Source organism: Salvelinus alpinus, chromosome 6 (genome assembly GCF_045679555.1).
Source record: "Salvelinus alpinus chromosome 6, SLU_Salpinus.1, whole genome shotgun sequence".
Classification (NCBI taxonomy): domain Eukaryota; kingdom Metazoa; phylum Chordata; class Actinopteri; order Salmoniformes; family Salmonidae; genus Salvelinus; species Salvelinus alpinus.
Genome location: NC_092091.1, coordinates 91,546,199 through 91,564,818, shown reverse-complemented (window position 1 = coordinate 91,564,818; position 18,620 = coordinate 91,546,199). Strand labels below are relative to the sequence as shown.

At 38.4% G+C, this 18,620-nt stretch overlaps 1 protein-coding gene, 3 long non-coding RNA genes and 1 other non-coding gene across 6 annotated transcripts in view; 2 read left to right on the top strand and 3 right to left on the bottom strand.

Annotated features, from left to right (window-relative positions):
- The window catches only part of LOC139579586 (uncharacterized), a 149,812-nt gene extending 148,762 nt beyond the window's left edge, over positions 1 to 1,050 (bottom strand). The window contains exons 1-2 of the mRNA XM_071408340.1: positions 958 to 1,050; positions 219 to 360 (exon numbers count right to left, since the gene is read on the bottom strand). Of these exons, the coding sequence (XP_071264441.1) occupies positions 219 to 232 (14 nt within the window). The 5' untranslated portion in view covers positions 233 to 360; positions 958 to 1,050. The remainder of the gene's footprint in view (positions 1 to 218; positions 361 to 957) is intronic.
- A 463-nt stretch (positions 1,051 to 1,513) lies between these two features.
- On the top strand, positions 1,514 to 4,800 carry LOC139579581 (uncharacterized). Of its 2 annotated transcripts, XR_011675793.1 has the most exons (3): positions 1,514 to 1,852; positions 2,281 to 4,010; positions 4,337 to 4,800. It is a non-coding gene; the product is annotated as an uncharacterized lncRNA (long non-coding RNA). The 2 variants fall into 2 exon arrangements; XR_011675792.1 differs by lacking the exon at positions 1,514 to 1,852 and having other exon boundaries at positions 1,859 to 4,010.
- Positions 4,801 to 5,154: 354 nt separating this feature from the next.
- LOC139579583 (uncharacterized) lies at positions 5,155 to 6,018 on the bottom strand. The gene is made up of 2 exons (XR_011675794.1): positions 5,880 to 6,018; positions 5,155 to 5,642 (listed from the first exon to the last, which is right to left on the bottom strand). It is a non-coding gene; the product is annotated as an uncharacterized lncRNA (long non-coding RNA).
- Positions 6,019 to 6,913: 895 nt separating this feature from the next.
- On the bottom strand, positions 6,914 to 14,766 carry LOC139579580 (uncharacterized). The gene is made up of 2 exons (XR_011675791.1): positions 13,895 to 14,766; positions 6,914 to 11,723 (listed from the first exon to the last, which is right to left on the bottom strand). It is a non-coding gene; the product is annotated as an uncharacterized lncRNA (long non-coding RNA).
- A 2-nt stretch (positions 14,767 to 14,768) lies between these two features.
- Positions 14,769 to 14,840, top strand: trnae-cuc (transfer RNA glutamic acid (anticodon CUC)). Its single transcript has one exon. It is a non-coding gene; the product is annotated as a tRNA-Glu (tRNA).
- The last annotated feature ends 3,780 nt before the right edge of the window (positions 14,841 to 18,620 follow it).

Here is an 18,620-nt window from a genome sequence, read left to right as displayed (position 1 = left end):
ACAGTTTCTCACTGGACAAATTCATGTAAATCTCTTCCCGTTTCCTTCCTAGTGAATACACCCCAGCTGTGTCACACCTCGCGCTTTTTATATTTATTATTTATTATTAACAACAGCCCGTAGTTGCATTTGAATTGGACACATATCATCAACATTTGCTTTTGAGATTATGAATAAACCAATAAAATACAGATAAACCTAATGACAGGGTAATTTACCTGTCTTCCTCCATATTTACTTCACTCTCCTCATAGCCGTCAGGAGATTTCCATCCGCTCCTTCTCAGAAATGACGTTGATGAAAGTCCAAGGCAGTTTACTGTTGCTCAGCATATTTCACAGAAAGCCACAGATTGTTGACCTATTGTGGAAAAACAGCGATTTAAATAAAATAATATAAAATAGCAGGAATCCTACGATGTTGCTGACGTTCGGATGTGGCCTCCTAAATGTAATTCAGTGGGACAAAAAACAAAAACAAAGAATCTATAGGATACATGACTAAAGGATACCAAAGATCAAACATGACATTATTTCACATACCAAAGGGAAGTTAATAATTAACATTGTATGAAATCTATCGTTTATAGCTGTTTATTTCTAAAACCATGCGCTGGCATCCCATCCGCAGATTAGATAGTAGACTAAACTCGGCTACAGTGGTTTACCGAAATGTAGACTACTTAAATACCTACTGCTTTTGTGAGTTACAAGCTATATTCAGTGTCATAACTTTAGTAATATGATAGCCTATACACAACTTTACATAACTATCTTGATTCAATATAGTCCGCAGCCTACGGCCTCGCCCAGACTTTTGTTTCCAACGTTACGTCGTCCTTAACACACGTCCATAGAAGTAAACCTGTTCATGTAAAATGCTCATGTAAAACAATTGGTCTCTAAACCTGTGATAAACCACAATATTTGCTATCTTAAATTAAAACAAAAATGTTACCTTCATGGCGCAGTTGTTTCAAAATGGCAGCAACATATGTACTTTTTACTTTCACTTTTAACTTATTTGGTGTCTCAAAGCTGTATATAAACCCTGGGTTGTTGTTGCTATGTATTGGCAATTGAGCGGATTTGAACCCTCCAGTCGGCCATATTGTCACTCCACAGTAGGAACAGTCCTTCATATGAATGAATAGAATTCTACAGTATTTCAATTAAATGTTTCAAGGACAAAATTGCATGTATTTAAGTATTTGTGTTGTTGTAATGGGGACAGTATCATTTGTAATCTCAAAAAATTATACTTTAAGGAAAATATTTTGGTATATTTTTTATTTATTTGTATGTTCAGCTCACATATAATATGTATGCATTACGATGTCTTTAATATAATAAACGTGGCAAAAACGAATGTAGACATTAAGAAATGCATTTCAATAGCTTCCAAATATATTTTTTACTCCGGTGAGGGAGCCCCAAGATGGATGCGTGTGGCGTCAATACAGGTCCCTCAAAAATCATCTAGTGTATATATACACTGTTGGGTAACTCCCCAGTGTGTTTGTGGAAATATTGAAGTTTTTCACCGCCTAAAAGGGTCACGGCTGGCAGCGGTGTGGAGCATTGCAAGTTTAAGGCCATGTTTAGCCATTGTTCTCTCTCTTATGTCTGGTCTTCACAAGAGAAGGTCACGGGTTGTTTTATACGAGTATCTTTCATTTATTTGTCGTGGGCTACAGCCAAACAGTAGCCTGTGTGGAGTTGGGTTAATAAACCGGGAACTCAAGCCTCTGTCTGGACAATTGTTCCTTTATGATCTAGCCAGGTCATTACAATAGTCATATGCTCTAAAAACGCTCTCGCAATCGTCCACATGGCTGGGAGAACCTATTCAAGTAAGTCAATACATTTCAAAAAAAAAAATATATATATATATATATAAAAACATGTATTATTAGCTAACTAACGTTAGCTACAGTGCAGGCTAACTGAAATGAGCTAGCTAGTTACCTATCTGGCCAACTTTACATACTGTATAGATGGCTAGCTAAGTGAATTAAATGTCACCAGCTACCTAACATCATATTAGCTAGCTATCTTGATGTAGTTATCCCTGTAAAAAAACAAACTCCAAATGCATTTGTAGGTAGCTAGCTAACAGTCATGGAGGAGGGTGAAAGGACTGTCAAAGTGAGAGAGTTGGCTATTCTGGATAGGGCAGGTACTTGTGTAGTTCCAGTCCCTAGAAGTGAGGACGGAGATAATAGTAACATAATATTCAGTGTGGTGTAATTTGACTATAATGAAGTCTGTTTCTTGTGAGGTTTTCTGTCCTCAGATACAGAGAGCTGTGGAAGGGGACTCAAAGGGGTGCACGTTGTTGCCTTAGCACTGCACAGCTGATACAAATGATCAACTCCTCAGGCTTCAAGTGGTATTTATATATTAATTTGTAATGTTATCCTTGATGTGATCCTGTTATTGTCACATGCTACACATGCACATCTATCAATCCAATGTTATCATGATTTGTTTTAAGGGATATTATATACGTTAGTAATCTACAATGAACTGGTGATGTAAAAGTTTGATATTGACATTATCTTCCAAATTCTTACGGATACCTTGTAACTGGAGATTCCTTCAAAACGATTGCCTACAGTTAACGTGTAGGGCACTGCAAGGTTGGGTGACCAGGGCCATCTGGGACTGCCTCCTGGAGGAATTCAGGTATGTGAAGGCTACCTGTGTCCTGCATAACTTCATGAGGATGGACACAAGAACCAGGAGGGGGATCTGTGTGCGGGATTTCTTCACCACATACTTTTTTGAGGAGGGTGCTGTTCCCTGGCAACACCAGAGACTACACTATGCACAACCTAAGGCTTTTTTTAAGAGCCATTCACATTGCAATAAGAATATTCTTCCATTTACTTAGCCATGTCAACTGCAGTTATATCAGTTTTATCTCCATCTCTTCATTCAAAGACTCATGGACACTCTTACTGACAGTTGTGGCTGCTTTGCGTGATGTATTGTTGTCTCTACCTTCTTGACCTTTGTGCTGTTGTCTGGGCCCAATAATGTTTACCCTGTTCTGCTGCCATATTGTTACTACCATGTTGTCATGTTGAGTTGCTACCATGCTGTGTTGTCATGTGGTACTACCATGTTGTTACTACCATGTTGTCATGTTGAGTTTCTACCATGCTGTGTTGTCATGTGTTGCTGCCATGTTGTCATGTTGAGTTGCTACCATGCCATGTTGTCATGTTGAGTTTCTACCATGCTGTGTTGTCATGTGTTGCTGCCATGTTGTCTTAGGTCTCTCTATGTAGTGTTGTTGTCTCTTGTCGTGATGTGTGTTTTGTCCTATTTTTATTTAATTTATTTTAATCCTGCCCCCGCAGGAGGCCTTTTGCCTTTTGATAGGCCATCATTGTGAATAAGAATTTGTTAACTGACTTGGCAAATAAAAATAAAAAATAAAATGCCCAGTTTCTCTCCGTTTTGATATCTACTTCTCAGGTGAGGGTGCTGTTTAGGTAAGGGTGTGATGTCTGTACAAAAACAAAACAGGCTGTTTTAAATCACCCATATTGAAAAATTAACAATTAGACACCCTATAACCCACACCTACACACTCATGTATCTATCTGATTGATGGATGGTGTTGTGCAGTAAGCAGGCTCAGGTGTATAACTGTGGCTCCTTCCACCTTCAAAGAATAGGCAAGAGGGCCAACCATGGAGAATAGTAAGACACTTCATTATTTCTATAACTACGCTATATTGTTTGTCCTTGTGTGTCTGTGCATGTTTTTCAGCATGAAGTACTCTGCAGCCACTTAGTGTGGTGTGGACACCAGGTGAGGCCACACACAGATTCCTGTTGAACACTGTCGCTTTAACTACCTTATTTTCTCAATAACAGTCTCTCTCCTTCACTTCATCCCTCTCTCCTTCTCCCTAAATCCTCTAGGTTATATCAGCTCTGTCGGTGAACCCCTCCTGCATCTGAACTGGCTACATAGAGGGCACAGCATGATCAGAGGTGAGAGGTCACTTGGTCAGGTCAACAGGAAGTATTATTAAAGAGATGCTTTACATTGAAATACAGACAGAGATGCAGTAGTCCCAGAGTTAATGATCCAAGGTCAGTTTATATTATACAGGAAGTATTATTCAAGAGATACTTTACATTGAAATAGAGATGTAGTAGTCCAAAGTTAATGATCCCAGGTCAGTTTTGCATTTCACCTCTTGATGATTATGATGACTGAGACTGTTAGTTTAAGCCTTGTTTGTTTTTAATGTATTTTTATTCAGTCTCTCCATATGCAGGAATTTAATTAATTTTTTCCACCTTTATTTAACCAGGTAGGCCAGTTGAGAACACGCTCTCATTTACAACTGTGACCTGGCCAAGATAAAGCAAAGCAGTGCGACACAAACAACAACAGAGTTACTCATGGAATAAACAGGTATGTTTTGATGTGAGAGAGGATGCCAACACTCAGTCCCGTCATCGCCACCTCACCCGCTCTTAAGATAACCGTCAGGCCGACTGGGAGCCCAAGGCTGGTTAGGAGACACCACTAGACACAATTATGTCATTGTGATGACCTGAGATAATATTAGGGTAGCACTGTGATTCATTAATCATATGCTGCTCCTCTTTTCTTACCTTTCTGTCTTTTACACCTCTCGCCACCTCCTTCCTCTGTTGTTATACGCACACCAGATGTGCATTGAAGTACAGGTTGAACTTGTATTTATAATATTACAATATTTATAACACTTGTATAATGAACTTATTTCAATAAAGCGTTTCACATTCTCTACTGGTTGACATTAAGTCTCTCATTTGATGAAATACTATCCTGTGTTTATCAGATCAATGCATATGAAGGAAATTAGACATTGAGATGAACTGGTTTTAGTGTATTTACATATAGGAAGTGTAGTGTACTGTTTAAAAAATATATATATTTCTGTATATATGAATAAACTAGTTAAATCCTGTTTCTAGTCTATTAGTTACAATGTGTAACCATTGATGTCCCAGGACCAAGATTGGTAAACACTGTTGAAGTGTATAATTGTAATACATACATGCAGACACAGCATCATTCAAAGACTGTAATTTGATACTCCTGGTATTGGATATGACTGAAAAATAATCTCAAAGACATTCATACCTAAACTGCACCTTTATTTGCCAAGGTAGAGTACATGATCAGTGAATATATTAAATGTACAGGCTACAATGTGGGGATCTCAATAACTACATGTATATACGACTTGCATCCTTGGCACAAAGTTATATTATATTCTACTCAATCCATAGGCTTCATTAATGTCATTCAGACTGTTTTGAAGTTGATACAACTGGCTATGATAGCTGAGGTTCATAGCTAGGTTCTGAACTAATATGTATACCAAACGTTTTAGGGTCCATACACAGATCGGCTACACATCTAACTTATAGGCATATTTCTATCTTGCACTGCACAATAAGCAAGAAAATAGCTAGCTACGTTACTTCATCTGCATTGCAAATATCAGCAAGGCAAGCTTACAAAATTGTACATTCAATTTGTAGTAAATGCTTTAGCTAGCTAGATTATTTACATCCACTGTTTCACAAGACGTCAGTCTGGTTTGCTGGTTGTTTCAGGAGTCCCTAAAACATTAAACAACCAGAATTACAATTGCATGCTCATGTCACAACACCAATAAAGCTAGTCAGCTAGCTGGCTAATGTTAGCTAGTCAGCTATCTTGCTGAATAGCGAATTTCGTAAGTAACTTTATGACAACAAAAAAATGCCTAATCGTTTGTCTCTACACTATCTAGCTAACACATTCCTCTCAACTGTAAATTTTTTAGCATGAATCGTTATGACTTTATCATTAATTACATTTGCATCCGTCCTAGTATTTCTGTCAGCCATCTTTGCTGGAGAAAGTCTCCAGCCGTAGGTCCCATCGCGTCAGATTCGTCATGGGAACCACTCGATATGATTGGTCATCGTCACGGGAACCCCTCGATATGATTGGTCATCGTCACGGAAACCACTCGATATGATTGGTCATCGTCACGGGAACTACTCGATATGATTGGTCATCGTCACGGGAACCACTCGATATGATTGGTCATCGTCACGGGAACCACTCGATATGATTGGTCATCGTCACGGGAACCACTCGATATGATTGGTCATCGTCACGGGAACTACTCGATATGATTGGTCATCGTCACGGGAACCACTCGATATGATTGGTCATCGTCACGGGAACCACTCGATATGATTGGTCATCGCCCAGCGGTCGCCGCTGGTGATTTACGTAAAGTTGGGAAAAGTTAATGAGGGTTTTCCTCAACCGTTTATCGTCATATATGCCATAAACTATACATCTACATTGTTATAGTGGAGGTCTATCTCATTAGTGTCTTATTCATCATTTTAGGCAATGTTAGAATGATACATTTAATAGTTTTTCTTACTTTGCGTGTTATAATGATCTCAGGTGATTTTCTCCATGTGGAGGGTGGTAAGTTACAGACCAAACAATATTATATTATAGCCTCCTTTTAACCATGGTTACCAGTGACAGTCTCTTCCCATTCAAATATTTGTTTTCAACAAAAAGTTAATTAATAGACAGCCTCACAAAAAATATATTTTTGAGATTTTTTCCCAGACCTATAAAAACGGTCTCCTGATGTGGTTTAAGCATTGTTAAGGACTTAGGTCAATCAATCAATTTTGGTCATTTTTTATAAAGACGTGTGATTTGAGAGTGAAACCGCCCCCAAAAGATGTAGGAAAACCCACACAAAACTATAGGAAAACAACTTTTCACACCAGGCTCCTTTCCTTCGCAGGTCGTTTGTAAAATTAGAGAATATCTACTTCTCCAGGCACCACTTGGTAACTTGTGGATGAAACAGTAACATTTCAGAAAGCTTTATTTAAATATGATTTGAAACACAGTAAATACCATAAAACCGCGTCCTAAAAAGCTTGTATATTTCGTTTTCTTACCGCTTTGGTACTATTTTCACAAGTATGTGGTAAAATTCCACAACTCTTTAGTATGAAACTCACAGCAGATCATCAAAAGGCTGTTTGTATTACTTTAAGCACATTTTCAATTGACTAAAGTACAAGACACAAAATCCCACAGTAACTTTTTCACCAAAACCTAGTCAGTGTTTCATCTAGAAATACCTTCCCTTTCACAATGCAACGCTCACAACACGTTTCATATGATTCTCTTCTCATTCTGTTTTAATACATTTGACCATCACTTAATCCAACTGCGCTTAATGGTTAACCACTTAACCGTTTGGTAAACCTATAGATTTGTGTCTACTATATATGGATTTTGAGAACTACAGAAACAAAATGTGTGTTTGTAAAGTATAAACATCTAAATGACATGTATGACACATGATAACCATACAGAATGACTACTTGTTATTGCTAACTGATTTCACATAGTGGGAACCACAATTTGCTTGTTTTTTAAATCATATGAGCAAATAATATTAAATTTTATTTGGAACGGCAAGTCAGACAAAATTAAACGTGCCTATTCATATAATGAATATGAATTCGGAGGGCAGAAACTATTAAATATTAAAGACCCCTTACTAAAGGTTTCAGTCATGGAAAGGTTATACTTAAATCCGAACTGGTTCTCTAGCCGATTAGTAAGAATGTCTCACCCCATGTTCTAGAACGGCCTTTTCCCCTTTAATCAGATTACAACGTTTAACCCCCCCCCCCCAAAAAAAATTGCTATTATTAAAACAATCCATAGAAAGTTGTTTCCCAATTTCATTATAATCAACCAGAAAATACAGAACAAATATTACCACAAATATTATAGTTAAACTCAAATATACTAATTGATATTAAAAAAAAAACATGTTCTAGAACGGCCTTTTCCCTTTATTTAGATTACAACTTTTCATCTCCCCTCAAAAAATAGCTATTTTTAAAACAATCCATAGAAAGTAGTTTCGCTATTTCATTTAAATCCACCAGAAAATACAGAACAAATATTACAACAAATATTATGGTTAATCTCAAATATACTAATTGATAATAAAAAAAAATCTTTATGGAAAGAATGGTATAATCTGTGTAAATGATATCCTAAATAGGACTGGTGGAGTTATGTCACACATGCAGCTAACACAAATATATAGAAATATCTGCTCTACCCACAATTACAACCAACTAATTGCAGCATTACCACAAAAATGGAAGAGGCAAGTGGAAGGGGGAGAAGATAAGGAACTTGTGGTTGACAAATTAGATCCTTCCAATAAAACTAGCCAATGGCCAAATAACAAGTATCCTATTTCAGAAGACATATTCCTCCCATGTCTCTGAAACGTTGATCAATAATTCCCTATTACAGAAAAAACACTATTTCCCTTGATCGTTAGTCCTCTATTGACTCTCATCCTTTGACCTCTTGTACTCTGTCTCTGGATTGTGTATTTATCTTCTAAATATTCTTACACCTAAAAATATATTTTTAGAAAATAATAGAAAACATGAAAAAATAGGCATTATAAAAAACATTAGCAATAAGCATAAAATCATTCACATGAAACACCTTGAATTTCTATAAAACACAAAAGGGCATATTGTACATGCTGTTACAATAAGAAATTGATTTCACACAAAGTTATAGAAAATAAGTATTAACAGGTGTAATGATGATGTCCCTTACGATTCCTACCACATCCTGTATTAGGAGGAAACACAAAAATAAATAAATTGTTGTCTACAAGACAATAATATTCAATCGTCCTATTGACAAGGTAATCATTCACCAAGTCCTTTAAAAGTGACCAGCTCTTCACATTGGTATCAGTCCCATAGATAACTATTAGACATGACCAGCTCTTCATACTGGTATCAGTCCCATAGATAACTATTAGACATGACCAGCTCTTCTACACTGGTATCAGTCCCATAGATAACTATTAGACATGACCAGCTCTTCACACTGGTATCAGTCCCATAGATAACTATTAGACATGACCAGCTCTTCTACACTGGTATCAGTCCCATAGATAACTATTAGACATGACCAGCTCTTCAACACTGGTATCAGTCCCATAGATAACTATTAGACATGACCAGCTCTTCTACACTGGTATCAGTCCCATAGATAACTATTAGACATGACCAGCTCTTCTACACTGGTATCAGTCCCATAGATAACTATTAGACATGACCAGCTCTTCTACACTGGTATCAGTCCCATAGATAACTATTAGACATGACCAGCTCTTCATACTGGTATCAGTCCCATAGATAACTATTAGACATGACCAGCTCTTCATACTGGTATCAGTCCCATAGATAACTATTAGACATGACCAACTCTTCATACTGGTATCAGTCCCATAGATAACTATTAGACATGACCAGCTCTTCTACACTGGTATCAGTCCCATAGATAACTATTAGACATGACCAGCTCTTCTACACTGGTATCAGTCCCATAGATAACTATTAGACATGACCAGCTCTTCTACACTGGTATCAGTCCCATAGATAACTATTAGACATGACCAGCTCTTCTACACTGGTATCAGTCCCATAGATAACTATTAGACATGACCAGCTCTTCTACACTGGTATCAGTCCCATAGATAACTATTAGACATGACCAGCTCTTCTACACTGGTATCAGTCCCATAGATAACTATTAGACATGACCAGCTCTTCTACACTGGTATCAGTCCCATAGATAACTATTAGACATGACCAGCTCTTCTACACTGGTATCAGTCTCATAGATAACTATAAGACATGAACAGCTCTTCACACTGGTATCAGTCCCATAGATAACTATTAGACATGACCAGCTCTTCTACACTGGTATCAGTCCCATAGATAACTATTAGACATGACCAGCTCTTCTACACTGGTATCAGTCCCATAGATAACTATTAGACATGACCAGCTCTTCATACTGGTATCAGTCCCATAGATAACTATTAGACATGACCAGCTCTTCTACACTGGTATCAGTCCCATAGATAACTATTAGACATGACCAGCTCTTCATACTGGTATCAGTCCCATAGATAACTATTAGACATGACCAGCTCTTCATACTGGTATCAGTCCCATAGATAACTATTAGACATGACCAGCTCTTCTACACTGGTATCAGTCCCATATATAACTATTAGACATGACCAGCTCTTCTACACTGGTATCAGTCCCATAGATAACTATTAGACATGACCAGCTCTTCACACTGGTATCAGTCCCATAGATAACTATTAGACATGACCAGCTCTTCTACACTGGTATCAGTCACATAGATAACTATTAGACATGACCAGCTCTTCTACACTGGTATCAGTCCCATAGATAACTATTAGACATGACCAGCTCTTCATACTGGTATCAGTCCCATAGATAACTATTAGACATGACCAGCTCTTCTACACTGGTATCAGTCCCATAGATAACTATTAGACATGACCAGCTCTTCTACACTGGTATCAGTCCCATAGATAACTATTAGACATGACCAGCTCTTCTACACTGGTATCAGTCCCATAGATAACTATTAGACATGACCAACTCTTCTACATTGGTATCAGTCCCATAGATAACTATTAGACATGACCAGCTCTTCTACACTGGTATCAGTCCCATAGATAACTATTAGACATGACCAGCTCTTCATACTGGTATCAGTCCCATAGATAACTATTATACATGACCAGCTCTTCTACACTGGTATCAGTCCCATAGATAACTATTAGACATGACCAGCTCTTCTACACTGGTATCAGTCCCATAGATAACTATTAGACATGACCAGCTCTTCTACACTGGTATCAGTCCCATAGATAACTATTAGACATGACCAGCTCTTCTACACTGGTATCAGTCCCATAGATAACTATTAGACATGACCAACTCTTCTACATTGGTATCAGTCCCATAGATAACTATTAGACATGACCAGCTCTTCTACACTGGTATCAGTCCCATAGATAACTATTAGACATGACCAGCTCTTCATACTGGTATCAGTCCCATAGATAACTATTATACATGACCAGCTCTTCTACACTGGTATCAGTCCCATAGATAACTATTAGACATGACCAGCTCTTCTACACTGGTATCAGTCCCATAGATAACTATTAGACATGACCAGCTCTTCTACACTGGTATCAGTCCCATAGATAACTATTAGACATGACCAGCTCTTCTACACTGGTATCAGTCCCATAGATAACTATTAGACATGACCAGCTCTTCTACCCTGGTATCAGTCCTCCATAGATAACTATTAGACATGACCAGCTCTTCATACTGGTATCAGTCCCATAGATAACTATTAGACATGACCAGCTCTTCTACACTGGTATCAGTCCCATAGATAACTATTAGACATGACCAGCTCTTCTACACTGGTATCAGTCCCATAGATAACTATTAGACATGACCAGCTCTTCATACTGGTATCAGTCCCATAGATAACTATTAGACATGACCAGCTCTTCTACACTGGTATCAGTCCCACAGATAACTATTATAAATTATGTTCTGACAGTCTGCCTGGTAGTGAGGAATTCTTCTTCAGTTCCACTGGTTGATAAGGATGTCTCTAATGAACACTTCACCGGTGATCTTGTATCGTTTCAGGTACAGTCCTTGGGTCAAGGGATATTGCCTCAGCTTCAGACTGTAGATTATCATAACCTGTAACGAAGGAAACAAAAAAAAATGAAAGTAACATTTCCTGGTTTAAAGAGAAATAGATATTTCACATAGATTTCCCAGAGTAAGAATGTTCCGAATTTTCAGTAAAACGTTGGACACTTCACCTAGATATCCCTAATACGACGACTGTGGTGAACAACATAGAAGCTTATCAGCTTCTGATTATCTTACTATGCTTCTTCGCCCTGAGCTCCGAGCTGCAGTAAACTGCTCCGATTCTGGCTCCACTCCAGCTCTGGTTCGCTCACATACTCTTGGTCGCGCGTTGCGGGGTTTTGGGCTGCTTCTAAATTGCACCGCGTCCGTCGTGATATTTCCTGGAGAGCAAGCAGGATTTTGTTCCAGACCTATTTTAAAGAGATAACTCACCTAAAATGTACTACAATCTAAATGTTTGTGTCCTTACCTTGAAAGCAGTCTATGGACAAGGAGACTGCAATCTATGATTTGGTCACCCACTGCCATCAACCATTAATATAAGTATTTCCTGTGCAGAGCGTTCCCATTGACCTTCCTACTGTTCCTAGAGAACAGGAATCATCCCATTGACCTCCCTACTGTTTCTACATTTTACATTTACATTTAAGTCATTTAGCAGACGCTCTTATCCAGAGCGACTTCTAGAGAACAGGAATCAATCCACGGACCTTCCCACTGTTCCTAGAGAACAGGAATCAATCCACGGACCTTCCCACTGTTCCTAGAGAACAGGAATCAATCCACGGACCTTCCCACTGTTCCTAGAGAACAGGAATCAATCCACGGACCTTCCCACTGTTCCTAGAGAACAGGAATCAATCCACGTACCTTCCCACTGTTCCTAGAGAACAGGAATCAACATACGGACCTTCCCACTGTTTCTAGAGAACAGGAATCAATCCACGGACCTTCCCACTGTTCCTAGAGAACAGGAATCAATCCACGGACCTTCCCACTGTTCCTAGAGAACAGGAATCAATCCACGGACCTTCCCACTGTTCCTAGAGAACAGGAATCAATCCACGGACCTTCCCACTGTTCCTAGAGAACAGGAATCAATCCACGTACCTTCCCACTGTTCCTAGAGAACAGGAATCAACATACGGACCTTCCCACTGTTTCTAGAGAACAGGAATCAATCCACGGACCTTCCCACTGTTCCTAGAGAACAGGAATCAATCCACGGACCTTCCCACTGTTCCTAGAGAACAGGAATCAACATACGGACCTTCCCACTGTTTCTAGAGAACAGGAATCAATCCACGGACCTTCCCACTGTTCCTAGAGAACAGGAATCAATCCACGGACCTTCCCACTGTTCCTAGAGAACAGGAATCAATCCACGGACCTTCCTACTGTTTCTAGAGAACAGGAATCAATCCACGGACCTTCCCACTGTTCCTAGAGAACAGGAATCAATCCACGGACCTTCCCACTGTTCCTAGAGAACAGGAATCAACATACGGACCTTCCCACTGTTCCTAGAGAACAGGAATCAACATACGGACCTTCCCACTGTTTCTAGAGAACAGGAATCAATCCACGGACCTTCCTACTGTTCCTAGAGAACAGGAATCAACATACTGATCTTCCTACTGTTTCTAGAGAACAGGAATCATCCCATTGACCTTCCCACTGTTCCTAGAGAACAGTAATCAACATACTGACCTTCCTACTGTTTCTAGAGAACAAGAATCATCCCATTGACATTCCTACTGTTTCTAGAGAGCAGGAATCAACCCACTGACCTTCCTACTGTGTTCCCCATTCACCTGTCTTGTAATCTGATTTCATTTAATGTCTGAATAAAGTGTAAAACCACCTAAACATTTATTTTTTTATTTTTTATTTACATACTTTAAATTTCATCCCCCCCCAAAATCTCAAAGTAACAAAGTTGTCGAATTTTGAGTGTTAATTTAATATTCAAAACATTCTGAATACACATGACCTGTGATTTGTTTCCATGTCAAAATAAGTAGAACAGCAGGAAATTCGCTTTAAAACTACAATTTTCCTTGGGCAGCACGCCAAAATCTCACTCAAAGCTTTCTTCAAAAGTTGGCAGCCCTGAGTGCACTATATAGATAGATACTATAGATAGATATAGATGTGGCTTCTGTATGACCGTAGTGACCCTGTAATATTTGGTTGATGTTTGCTGTACATACCTGGTTGTTGATGCAACACGTTGTCCTTGGCTCCTCCTGTCAACCCTACTCGTCATCGAAGACCCACCTTCAGAGTTTGCTGTTTTCGGCGACTTTTATCCGTTGTTCCACCCGCCCGGGCCTCTCCTGCCGCTGGTTCTGCTAGACAGTCGGGCTTTCATCAACATCAGAGTGGAACAGCTTGATTAAAGGCCAGAGCTAGCTAGCTAGCTGACTAGCTGTAAACCATATAGCTAACGTTAAAGTCTTCACAAGGCTAGCTACCTAGCTGTAAACCATATAGCTAACGTTAAAGTCTTCACAAGGCTAGCCTAGCTGTAAACCATATAGCTAACGTTAAAGTCTTCACAAGGCTAGCTACCTAGCTGTAAACCATATAGCCAACGTTAGCTAGCTACCTAGCTGTAAACCATATAGCCAACGTTAGCTAGCTGGCTAGCTGTAAACCATATAGCCAACGTTAGCTAGCTACCTAGCTGTAAACCATATAGCTAACGTTAGCTAGCTGTAAACCATATAGCCAACGTTAGCTAGCTACCTAGCTGTAAACCATATAGCCAACGTTAGCTAGCTACCTAGCTGTAAACCATATAGCTAACGTTAGCTAGCTGTAAACCATATAGCTAACGTTAAAGTCTCCACAAGCGTCACCCGACTTCCACTAAAGTTTGCTTGTTTACCAGACAGAAAGCCTACAGTGCTGAAAGGTGGAAACCGTGCACACAGCTTTTGAATGTGTCATTGCAAAGATACTGATAACTTTTATATGTGGTTATTGTTTCTTTCAAAGAAAGAGCGACAAGTTGAACTTCCAGCTGTAAACCAGCGCTGAGTAACCAAGTGAAAAGTCATACTGTCCTGGTATAAGTAGCTTTCCCTGGTGGTCTAGTGGTTAGGATTCGGCGCTCTCACCGCCGCGGCCCGGGTTCGATTCCCGGTCAGGGAACACACTTTTTTTTTTTATATTAAAATAACGCTTATATTTTAAATGTTACAAAAGAGTATGTAAATCCACATTTGATCAGTTATATTTGAAAGCGAACGTTTTCCGTGTTATTTTCTACTATCCTTGTGTTTGCCTCATGTCTTTGTTTCAATGTAGGCTACAGTTTTTAATGTTTGCTGTTTTTCTGTTTTAGATTTCTTTGTTGTTGTTTCTTGGTCTTACGATTTAATAAAAAAAAATATGTTTCACTGTTGCGTGTTCAGACGCTGTGAAATGCTACCACGCCACAGTTTGGAAATCTTTGTACATTTTCCATGGTGGTGTCTAACTAAACCACAGATTGAACAATGAGACAGATATTTCACAGGATGTATAAATGTGAAGCATCCGGGTTGACGTTTCCACTCGAAGCCCAGTGCCCAGCAGTGGGAGAAGATGGAGCGAGATGGATTTTGGACGACATTCTGCTCATTTTTCTTATCTATGAAACGTTTGATCTCAAGCTCGTGTTTGGCTCTGCTCACTAAGATTAATATGCTTCCATTGGAAACAACAGGCTGTGGTCCATCTTGGATTAATTAGACAAATCTTTGACTTAACAGTAGAAACTCTGGTATTGTCTAACAGTAGAAACTCTTGCCCTCTCGTTTTTGCCTTCATTAACCACCTGTCTTATGTAACCATACCAAACGTAACCTATCATACTAAATGGAGTCTATCGGATTTACATACAGAATAACATGAAATAGTCTGAGACCAGGGAGGAGTGATGGAGAGACATCAACTAACCAAGCAGACTCCTGCTATAATAGCTGCCATAGCTAGGTTATTTATCATCAAATACTCCTCCCTGCTCCCCAGCCTGGTCTCAGACCATTTTATATTATTCTGCATAGTACCTGTACCTTGGACTGGATCAGATATGATTACATAGTACCTGTAACTTGGACTGGATCAAATATAATTACATAGTACCAGTCTTGGACTGGATCAGATATGATTACATAGTACCTGTCTTGGACTGGATCACATATGATTACATAGTACCTGTCTTGGACTGGATCAAATATGATTACATAGTACCTGTCTTGGACTGGATCAAATATGATTACATAGTACCTGTCTTGGACTGGATCAAATATGATTACATAGTACCTGTCTTGGACTGGATCAAATATGATTACATAGTACCTGTCTTGGACTGGATCAAATATAATTACATAGTACCAGTCTTGGACTGGATCAGATATGATTACATAGTACCTGTCTTGGACTGGATCACATATGATTACATAGTACCTGTCTTGGACTGGATCAAATATGATTACATAGTACCTGTCTTGGACTGGATCACATATGATTACATAGTACCTGTCTTGGACTGGATCAAATATGATTACATAGTACCTGTCTTGGACTGGATCAAATATGATTACATAGTACCTGTCTTGGACTGGATCAAATATGATTGCATAGTACCTGTCTTGGACTGGATCAAACCGGGAAGATAAGCTAGTTAAGCTAGCTACCGTTAGCTAGCTAGGCTAACTATGCTGCAGTGCATGCACTTTCTCACCCTACAGTAACACATAACTCCATTCATAATATTAAGTAGTAGCCGGCCTGCCTGTTTGCTCTTGGTCGTTGTAGCCTATCCTTCGCCATCTTCCTTTGATTAGATATCTCCTATCTTCTGATTAGATATCTTCTGATTAGATACCTCCTAACTTCTGATTAGATATCTCCTAACTTCTCATTAGATATCTCCTAACTTCTCAGTAGATATCTCCTAACTTCTGATTAGATATCTACTAACTTCTGATTAGATATCTACTAACTTCTCATTAGATATCTCCTAACTTCTGATTAGATATCTCCTAACTTCTCATTAGATATCTCCTAACTTCTCATTAGATATCTCCTAACTTCTCATTAGATATCTCCTAACTTCTCATTAGATATCTCCTAACTTCTGATTAGATATCTCCTAACTTCTGATTAGATATCTCCTAACTTCTGATTAGATATCTCCTAACTTCTGATTAGATATATTCTGATTAGATATCTCCTAACTTCTGATTAGATATATTCTGATTAGATATCTTCTGATTAGATATCTCCTAACTTCTGATTAGATATCTCCTAACTTCTCATTAGATATCTCCTAACTTCTGATTAGATATCTCCTAACGTCTCATTAGATATCTCCTAACGTCTCATTAGATATCTCCTAACGTCTCATTAGATATCTCCTAACGTCTCATTAGATATCTCCTAACTTCTGATTAGATATCTTCTGATTAGATATCTTCTGATTAGATATCTTCTGATTAGATATCTTCTGATTAGATATCTTCTGATTAGATATCTTCTGATTAGATATCTCCTAACTTCTACAAGCTGCACGCGCCACTCTCATGAAAAGCAAGAGCAGCGGCATAAATTATACAATTTCTCTCTCTCTCTCTCTCTCGCGCTCTCTCTCTCTCTCCTCTCTCTCTCTCTCTCTCTCCTCTCTCTCTCTCTCTCTCTCTCTCTCTCAGCAGTCACGTTCGTTATGGGCCCTTCCAGACAAGTCAGTTAAAATGACACATACCCCTGACAATCAGATCCGAGCCAGACCCGTGACATTATTTCGAATTCTGGATTCATTGTTATGAACGTTCTCAAGCCGTCCTCTATTGAAGGGGCATAGTAGAGCCCTAAAGTGGTGAGAAGCCCAGTCGTTCTGGACGGAGGCTAACTACTGTTTAGTCTAAATTACACTAAAGTGACCTGGAAATACCATGACATTGCTAAAGTAGTCAAATATTTAGTAGGAAACAACTTTCCCAGAATTATCATGTTGTCAGATTTACTTTAAACAGACGTCAATGTTGTCATTAGCTAACAAAGTTTCTGTCCAAAAATAGCTAGCAATGCTAACGTTAGCTAGCTGAAATCCGGTGACGTCCCCTCAAGCTTATCTAGCTAGCTAACTGCATCTGAAGTCAATCTGGTGACATCAAAATGATAACAAAAGATTTTCCTACTAATTATTTGCCTCCTGTTGAATGTCATTTTATTTCCAAGACACTGTAATGGACTTTTGATGAAGATCTTCATCAGCGCTTATTGACGATGTATTGAGTAGAATGCTCAGTCAGGCATCGGTCCAAAACAAACGTTCTAAACAATATTGTGATGAAACATGGAACCCATTAATAAGTTATGTCCTGTAATTAATAAGTTCTGTACTATAATGACTAAGTTCTGTACTATAATGAATAAGTTCTGTCCTGTAATGAATAAGTTCTATCCTGTAATGAATAAGTTCTGTACTATAATGAATAAGTTATGTCCTATAATGAATAAGTTCTGTCCTATAATGAATAAGTTATGTACTATAATGAATAAGTTATGTACTATAATGAATAAGTTCTGTACTATAATGAATAAGTTCTGTCCTATAATGAATAAGTTCTGTACTGTAATGAATAAGTTCTGTACTATAATGAATAAGTTCTGTCCTATAATGAATAAGTTCTGTCCTATAATGAATAAGTTCTGTCCTATAATGAATAAGTTCTGTACTGTAACGAATAAGTTATGTACTATAATGAATAAGTTCTGTCCTGTAATGAATAAGTTCTGTACTATAATGAATAAGTTCTGTACTATAATGAATAAGTTCTGTACTGTAATGAATAAGTTATGTACTATAATGAATAAGTTCTGTCCTATAATGAATAAGTTCTGTCCTGTAATGAATAAGTTCTGTACTATAATTAATAAGTTCTG